This window comes from Talpa europaea, assembly GCF_964194135.1.
Source record: "Talpa europaea genome assembly, chromosome: 2".
Taxonomy (NCBI): Eukaryota; Metazoa; Chordata; class Mammalia; order Eulipotyphla; family Talpidae; genus Talpa; species Talpa europaea.
Genome location: NC_140068.1, coordinates 155201625 through 155210536, shown reverse-complemented (window position 1 = coordinate 155210536; position 8912 = coordinate 155201625). Strand labels below are relative to the sequence as shown.

General features: G+C 61.3%; 1 protein-coding gene across 1 annotated transcript; it reads left to right on the top strand.

The window, feature by feature from the left end:
• Positions 1-2169: 2169 nt before the first annotated feature.
• Positions 2170-3612, top strand: LOC311188441 (N-acetyllactosaminide beta-1,6-N-acetylglucosaminyl-transferase-like; the record flags this gene model as incomplete). The annotated part of the gene is made up of 2 exons (XM_084259540.1): positions 2170-3238; positions 3562-3612. Exons 1-2 carry the CDS (start codon positions 2252-2254, stop codon positions 3610-3612), a joined length of 1038 nt encoding a protein of 345 aa, XP_084115666.1. The 5' UTR covers positions 2170-2251.
• Between the last annotated feature and the right edge of the window lie 5300 nt (positions 3613-8912).

The window sequence follows — 8912 nt, the reverse complement described above, 5'->3', positions numbered from 1 at the left end:
GGCCAGGGGCACACATGGAGGTCTGGAGAGATGGTCCTGGAGGGCGCGGGCGCCCCTGCCCTGCCCCAGGCCTGGCCCTGCACACCTCTCCCGCCCGCTGCTGCTGAGCGAGGCCCTCCGTGTGCACCAGGGGCCAGCAAGGGTCCGTGGGCCCGTGAGGACGCAGCTGTCCTGTTCCACAGCCTGCCCGTCCCGCAGAAGCTCAGGTGGCGCCTGGAAGGGAGGAGGGGCGTGGGGTCCTCTGATGGGCCCAGGTGACCCCCAGAGCAGGACCGAGGTGCAGGGTGGCCTTGGGGGACGTGCCTTGTGTGCGGACACCGGTGGGCAGGTCAGAACCGAGGGGACTCTCGGGACCCCTGGGGCTCATTCCTGGGCTGTGGGCCTGGCCGGTGCCGCCCGCTCCCCCAGGAGGGTGGGTGTGGCTGAGCCCACGTCCCCCGCCCCGGGCCCGCGTTTCCATTTGATGTGAGTCCGCCGTGTCCAGTAAGGGATTTCCTCCTCATATTGGCAGTTTCGCAACCGGGACACTCCTACATGAGGACAGAAAATGGAATGAAGGGGAAGGGTGACCGGGGCGGGTGGACGTGTGTCCCCTGGGCGTGACACTGCCCGGGTGAGCGGCCAGGTGCGGTCCCTGGACCTGCGAGTGACCCTCTGGTGCCGCGAGCGAGCAGGTGTTTGCAGTCTCCTTAGAAGTGATTGGGCGCCGCGGCCTGAGGGTGGAGCTGGCCCCAGGAGGCCCCGGGGCAGAGTCCAGGTGCCTTTCCCGGCAGCACACACAAGGCTGTGAAGCGCCGTGGACGCAAGCACTGGAAGGCTTGGGCCAGGCCATGTCTTCATATGTGGCGACATCATCCCTGGGTATGATGACCTCATTGCTCTGTACGTTGATGTCATCAATCTACACAGTGACGTTGTTGCTCTGTGTAATGACGTCATAACCTTGCATGGTGATGATGCCGTTGTTCTGCATGGCGACGGTCCTCACTCTGCATGGTGATGTCATCACCCTGCGTGATGATGTCATCACCCCGGGCGGTGATGTCACCGGTGTCTGTGTAAGCCTGGACCCCGTCGTGGGCTGACACTTCTCCCAACTGCGTGCCGCGCCCGGCTGCCCTGCTTCTGAGTCCACCGGCGCCGGGAAGGCCTTGCTCACGGGGAGCTGGAGTCGCGGTCTTGGGGGGGCATATTCAGGGGCCTGGCTTCTAAAGTCGTTTAGGGAGAGGGCTGCTCGGGGCTGGCCTGCCCCGCCGGGAGCTTGCTGTGGCCCCAGCAGCTCTGGGACTGGATCTGGTGGCGTCTCCACAAAGGAGCCATGCTTCTGTTCATCCATTCAGCCCACAGACCCCAATGTGTCCTGCAGAGTCTGTCCACGTGGCCCTGGGGCGGAAGGGGCGTCTCGCAAGGGACTGAGAAACAGGCCATGGTGGCCAGAGCCAGGCCATGGAGCCAGAACTCGGTGCGGCCGCGAGCCTGGGTGGGTCTAGTTAAAAATGGCCAGTGGGCAAGTGGGAGTCGAGGGGCTGAGCTTGAGCTTTGGATGTGAAAGGAATCTGCAGACACAACTGTGACCGATGGCCCGGGCTGGCTTCCCAGAGTGGGGGCTCCGCCAGGACAGCGAAGCCCCTGGGGCTGCCCCCTCCCCAGCCCCCAAGATCCTGAGCCTCTGCAGGTGTTTCCACGGGAAGCTGCCGCCAGGACGGGTTCATCCTGACACTGGGATGGTGTACTGAGCAGCCTGGCTCCGGGTGGGAGGGGCCCGGCTCAGCCGCGACCCGCCTTAGAGCCGGCAGGCAGCTTAGAGCCGGCTGGCAGCGGGTGCAGCGGCTGCTGGGGGCTCTCTAGTCCGACTGGGAGCAGAGCTGGCCCAGCACCCCGGGGGGCGTGGCTCCGGGCAGCCTATGCCTGAGCCAGGAAGTCCCGAGGGGCCGCTCTCCCTGCCTGATCCCGTGTGGCAATAACAAGAGGGAGCAGCAAAACATGGGAGGCGGAAGAGAAGGAGCAGAGAAACCCGATCTGCCGGGAGGGAGCTGAGACGAGCCTCCCGGAGCACCTGCCTGGGCCACACAGAGCCCCACCGAGCCAGCTGGCGGAGGCTGTCAGCATGGGGAGAAGGCTCCGGGCGCAAGATGAGGCCAGCCCCCAGGTGCACCCCTGCAGCAGGCGGAGTTCAGGGAGCTGAGCCCCAGCGGGCCCTGGGCGCAGGGCGGGACCTGTGGACCAGCTGGAGCGTGCCCGTCCCGGAGGCATGCCGGCCCCCACGCGCTACCTCTTCGCGGTCCCTGTCTCCTGCATGATCCTGCTCATCGCCTTCTACGTGTTCAGCTTCGGGAGGGAGCAGAGCTTCCAGCTCAACAACTCGGAGTCTTTGCTCCTCACCCAAGCCTGCATGTCCTTCATCGAAGGCAAAACCCCGTTCCTGTGGAGACGCAAGCTCAGGATCCAAGAGCAGGCCTCCTGCCGGGACTACCTCACCCAGAGCCACTACATCTCGGCCCCGCTGTCGCGGGAGGAGGCCGCCTTCCCGCTGGCCTACGCCATGGTGGTGCACAAGGACTTCGGCACCTTTGAGCGGCTCTTCCGGGCCGTGTACGCGCCCCAGAACGTGTACTGCGTGCACGTGGACCAGAAGGCCGGCGCCGACTTCCAGCAGGCCGTGGAGCATCTACTGAGCTGCTTCCCCAATGCCTTCCTGGCCTCCAAAACAGAGCCGGTGGTGTACGGGGGCATCTCGCGGCTGCAGGCCGACCTGCACTGCCTGGCGGACCTGGCGGGCTCGCGGGTGCCCTGGAGGTACGTGCTCAACACCTGCGGGCAAGACTTCCCCCTGCGGACCAACCGGGAGATCGTGCGGTACCTGAAGGGCCTCCGAGGGCAGAACATCACCCCGGGGGTGCTGCCCCCCGCGCACGCGGTGCCCAGGACCCGCTATGTGCACCGGGAGCACCTGGGCCCGGAGGCCTCCTACGTGATCAGGACCTCGGCGCTGAAGGCACCTCCGCCCCACAACCTGACCGTCTACTTTGGCTCGGCCTATGTGGCGCTGACCAGGGCCTTCGTGGACTTCGTCCTGCACGACCAGAGGGCGGTGGACCTGCTGCGGTGGTCCCAGGACACCTTTAGCCCCGATGAGCACTTCTGGGTGACCCTCAACCGCATCCCAGGTAGGCGACCCATCCGGCAGGGCCTGTGCCCGCGCTTGGCCACCCCCAGCCTGGCCCTGTGCGTCGGAAACGTGAGCCCATGGAATTGCTCGCCCCCAGCCCCCTGTGACTGCGGTGGGGCAGGTGTCCAGTGGGGTGCGCCGAACCTGTCACCATGTCTCCACTGCGGTCGGGCCTGCCAGTCCCAGGCCTCAGCCCCCTGCAGCTCTCCCAGCCACCTACTCCCAGCCTCCTGCCCGCAGGAGCTGTGTACCCCCTGCCTGCTTCCTTGGAGGCCTGCACCCCAGAGCCGGCGTGTTCACAGCGTGCCACATGAGGGGCTTCATCTCGTCCATGGCCCCGAGCCCAGAGAAGCAGGGTCATTCATTCCTCTTGTTCCCGCTGTGTCCTCCAGGCTCGGGAAGTGGTCAGTCGCTGGACATTAGGCCAGCAAATGAGCCCCTGAGGTGCTGCTGTGGCTCCTGGCACCCCCAGACCTCACACTCTTACCTGTGCCACCTCACTCTGCAGCTCCCTCACCTCTAAAACACATCAGATAAAGTGAGATCCTGAGGAAGCTCCTTTCTTGCCCAGCAGAACTTTTCTACCTCTCCCGAGGGACCGTCCCAGGGTTTTGAAATGAGATCAAACCCTGTAGGGGTTTGATCCCTTCCCCGCCCTGCCCGCCTGCCTGGAGGAGAAACAAAATGGGCCTGGTGGGTGTGGCTGCGCGGCTCAGCAGGGGAGGCAGCATTGTTCTCTTCTGGGGGATTGCCAACTGGGCACTGGGCTGCTGCGCTGGGGTGCAGGCTGTGTGCACACTGAGTTTCCTGGACCCGGGCTGGCTGGCCCGGTGGGTGGGCACCCCTGCCCGGTCCCCCTCCCCCGTCGCAACTGCGGGCCTTAACTTACCTGCCATTTCCTGCATAGCATCTGGGCTTACCTGGCACTTAGACTTCATACTTAAATATGTATTCCCTTTCCATTTTTATTATTGCCGGGAGGTTCGTAAAAGTGGGGAACTGGTCAGGGCTGGGTCTCCCTGGGCCAGCCTCAGTGTCCAGGAATCGGGAAGTCAAGGGGAGGAGGTTCCGCCCTCTCCTGCACCCCTTCCTCCCTGTCGCCACACAGGTGACACATGAAGTGGCCTCCAACCTGGGTCTCGACCAGCCAGGGCGTGGGGAGACCAGACCAGGCCCCAGTCACTGACCCGCCTGCAGCTGAAGTTAGGGAGGGCTTCCTGGAGGAAGCAGCAGGCCACACTCACCCCTAGGGCTCCCTGCCCAGGAGGGCAGGCACGGAGTGGCCTCTGCACACAGGCAGCTCCTTTGCCTCGTGAAAGCACCGTGGGGACACGCGGCACTGAGTGTGCCAAGGGCTTCCTCCTACACTGGCTCCTGAGCTCTGCTCAGAACCCGCAGCAGGACAGCTGCCCCCGTTCTGAAGATGAGGCCATCTAGGATGAAAACAAGTCATTTGGCCAAAGACAAAGGTCGCCGGCCACTGCCAAGAAAAAGAGTGAAAACTGTCACCTGGGGAAGCAGAGGCGGAACGTGGGTGCCCGACGCCCGCCCTCACAGGGCTGGGAGGGTCACCGCAGCAGCCGGCGGGGGTCTCTTGGGTCTGGGTCCCTGGAGAGAGTCCCCCCACCTTCTGCCGTCCACCTCTTCCTGGGACTGCTGTCTCCCGCACATGAGCAGGGAGCCAGGTAGGGCGGGAGCGGATCCCGACTTGGTGCGACACCAGGAGCCCCGTCCCCATCACAGACAGCTGGGCGGGGTGCAGGGCTGCAGACCCAGGCCCACCCAGCCTGCACCCTCCAGGCCGCCCCCCGCCGTCCTGGTCACCCGCCGTCCACATCACCTGCCATCCCCGCCCCCCACCGTCCCTGTCACCCGTCTCTGGGGCCATCACCCGCCGGAGGCTCACGCCTGAGAGGACAGCTCTGCTCTCGTGGCCGGTGGTGGACACTGACCACAGCCCGGGGTGCCAGTGGGTTGAGAGCTGTGTCCTGGTGCCACTCAGAGTCAGGGACACTCACTCCTTGTGAAAGTGCTCCCTCTGTCCCTAGTGGGGCTTCCTGCGCCCTCATCCCAGACTGGACAACTCCCCTCCCCCCGCTTCTGTGCTGATGGGCCACGGCCCCCACACACCCCCAGACCCTTCTCCTGGGGGGTCACGTCCCCAATGCCCAGACCCCCCTCCTGGGGGATCACGGCCTCCGTCCCGTCTGTTGGTGTTACGGCGTCTGTGTTGGTGTGAGCCAGGCAGCTGAGGCCTCGTCCTCGGGAACCTGCAGTCTCTTTTCTTGGGGAGCCGTCTGGAAGCAGAAAAGTCGCAGGCAAAGAGAGGCGCCGGGTCTGCTCCTGAGCAGACGTGGCCAAAGATAAATTTGGGTTGGTGTGTTCTGAGTGTGCTTGGCTTGGGCACCAGCATCATCACACCTGGGCACGTCACATCTGCTCCCCAAGGGGGCTGCAGGGACACAGAGAGCAGTGGGCCCAGGGACGGGGGGCTGTGCTGCAGGGACACGGGGGGCCTGATGGTGCCTTTAGGCCAGGCTGATGCCCTACAACTGCCCCAGTTCCCTGGGGTTGCCCATTGCCAGCACCATCAGGTTGGGGGTGCCAGTGCTGCCCCTGCACAAGGGCACTGAGTTGGGTGCATTTAAAGGACAGCCTGAGAGGCGCCGGTGGGGAGGCGCTCTGGCCGAGGAATGCCCACAGGGGCCTGGAGGCTGGCCTGGGGTCCTGAGGACGCTGAGTGACCCCTGGAGCAAGTCCATGACTGCCTGGCAAGGTGGACGGGCCAGGAACCAGGTGCCCTAGGGCCAAGTCACGGCTGCCAGCAGGAGGAGCCACAGTTTTCAAATGGTAGCAAGAATTCAGAAGAAGACGCTTTCCTGAGGTGGGCATGAGAGGGAGCTGTGTCTGTGTGCTGGGGGAGTGTGAGCCCTGGCCGGCTGCTGCAGCCACAGCCAGGAGGTCGACTGACCCCAGGCATAGCCACCTCAACTGTCCATTGTTACTAGCCTCCTCGCATGCACAAAATAGTTCGTGTAAACAGCCTTTTTGTGGAGTCTCCCTGGTGGTGCAAGGGGTTAAAGACAGCACTGTCAAGCGATCCTTGGCCTCTGCAGCGCGAGTTCCATCCCCGGCCAGGGAGCTACCCACAGGGCGCAGCAGACCTCTCCTGTCTCCTGCTGCTCCCCTCAGCAGTGGATTTCAGTTAATCCATCTGCTCTGCTCCCCACTCTCTCTGGTGAATCCTCGCACCCCACCCCCTACACTCCAGTTCTTGCATGCATAAATAAACAAATCTTTAAAAAGTAAATAAAATAAAAAATGCTTTTGTAATGAACAAAAAGTGTTCATGGCTTTTAAAAGCTTGTATTATTCTTAACAAAGTAACATTGCTTGACAACACTGTATGAGTTAGGGGTGCAATTTCACCCCTCCTCAGATGCACGCACCCACACCCATCACCCACAGTCCCCACCACCGTCCCCAGTTTGCTCCCCCTCCCTCTGGTAGCTGCAATTCTCCAGTCAGATTTCTAGGGTTTGTATATTTATTTTTGTGTAGAAGAGCTGGGGTAGCTGGGGTGTAGGCCAGAGGTGCAGGGGGTGAGGGTGTTACAGGGCAACCCTGATATAAAACGGGGTGCCTGACTGTGGGTCCTCACCCACGCGCTTAAAAGGGACTTACACTGCAGGCACACAAGAGGTTAACAAAAGGTTTATTTACAAGGGAAGGGGAAATGAGGAAATGTACAACGCAGGGGTAAAAGAGGGAGATAAATCCTTTTTTTTTTTAAAGATTTATTTATTTATTTATACAAGCACTGGGTACAGTCGGAAGCGCGGGAGGGTGAGAAGATTCACCAGAGCCAGAACGGGGAGCAGAGCAGGCAGAAGGACCGAGGTACACTGCTGAAGGGAGCAGCGGGTGGCAGGAGAGGTCTGCGCGCCATGTGGGACCCTCACCGGAGGCCGGGGATCGAACCGGCGCTGCAGAGGCTGCGGGCAGCTTCGCAACCCAGAGCTCAACCGCCTGTGCCACCAAGGGAGTCCCTAAAATCTAGATTTTTTGTATTTCTTAAAATATACCAGGTCCTGACCACCCTGGTGCTTACGCTGGGGTACAGGCCCCCGGCCCCTCCCCATCACCCCCATCACACCAGCGTTCACTTTGTTTCCTTTGTTTTTTCTTTAGTCTGTATTAAAAAATCATTTCGTGCAGCTTCTTGGTGATGCACACAATGGCTTGTCTCACTGGGACAGCCTGAGGTGCAGGGTGCAGCCGGCGGCTTGAGGTCTCAGCTGCCGGTGTCACTGCTCCCTCCTGCCTCACCTGCCTGCTGCCTGTGGCCAGGAGGAAGGGGGTGTCGGGAGGGCCTGGCTGGTTTCTCGTGGTCTCATTTGTGGCCGAGCTACAGGTGCCAGGCTGACACTGAGCAGGGGGCAGTCCTAGGGTGGGGGACTGTGAGCCCCACTGGGTGGTCACTTGGCTCAAAGGAGGTGGACGTGAAGGGAGGGACAGGGAGGGACAAGACTCCACCTGTTCCTGGGAGGACCCCAGAGAGTCTGAACTTCATCTCAGTTTGAGTCTGGCTGGTCTTGTGTTGTTAGGGCTGGCCTTGTGCCCCCCAGCGTGGTGGGGGGGGTCATTCTGGGGGTGGTGAGGGTCATCCTTCTGCCCATGACCTGGGGTCACCCCAGAACAGGGAGGCAGGGAGTGCCAGGATCGTCAGCCTTAATTTGCTGAGCTGGTGCCAGGGAACAGAGCAGAAATAATGTCCTGGAGGAAGGTAATAGCTCAGCCACCCAATTATTTGCTGAAAGAAAATGCCTGTTCTGTTGCCAGGGATACCAGGCAAACAAGCCCACGAGGTCCTGAGGGAGCAGTTCTCTCTCAGGCTGGCTCTCCTGGGCACTCAGCAGGGACACGCAGCTTATGTGCGGGGGTCCTGCTGCCTGGGACCCAGGGGGTACTGTCTGAGGGGGGCTTCCAGACACAGCTACAGTGAGGAGGTGGGGGGAGAACACACCCTTCTCCCTCCTGCCTCCTGGGTGGGCGTGAAGCCTGGTGGTGGTACAACAGGGTGGTTCCCAAAAAAGGGGGAGGTTTTAGGTTTCCTGCCCCACGTTGGGCACCAAATTTGTTACAGGGCAGGAAGAGGGGCAGCCCAGACCCCGCAAACCTGTCTGTTTTAAATAGGTTCTGCCATTTGTCACATTAACACAAAAACATATGAGACTTTAATGGGAAGGAACTTTAATACAATTAGGAAACAATACAAAAAAAGGCAAAGAATCTAGTTTCTAAATGAAGCACCCAAAGTGACCCGTCCCCTCGGGGGTAAAAGTCCACCCAAGCAGGACTGGCCCAGAGCAAGGCCCCAAAGCCTGGCACAGTCTAAAGCACCTTCCAGTGGGGACCCACAGAAATGGGTCAGAAACAACCTGACAAACCCAGAAGGAAAAGAGCAAAATCAAAATCAAGATAAAAGCTGCCATGGTCCCCTCCCCACGGGTCTCACCCACATCTGTGTCACCCCGTCCACGACCAAAAGGCAGGCGCAGTTTCTTCACGTGTCTCTCGGCTCCACGTGCCTCCTTCAGGGCTCCTTCTGGCTCCATCCTGCTTCCTTCCTGCCTCAGTCTCCTCTTCAGCTTCTTCTCTTCCTGCTCAGCTCCACCCTCCCTTGGGTGGGACAAAAAACCTAAAAGAAAAAACTGAAGACTAAAGAAGGAAGGAAGCAGGA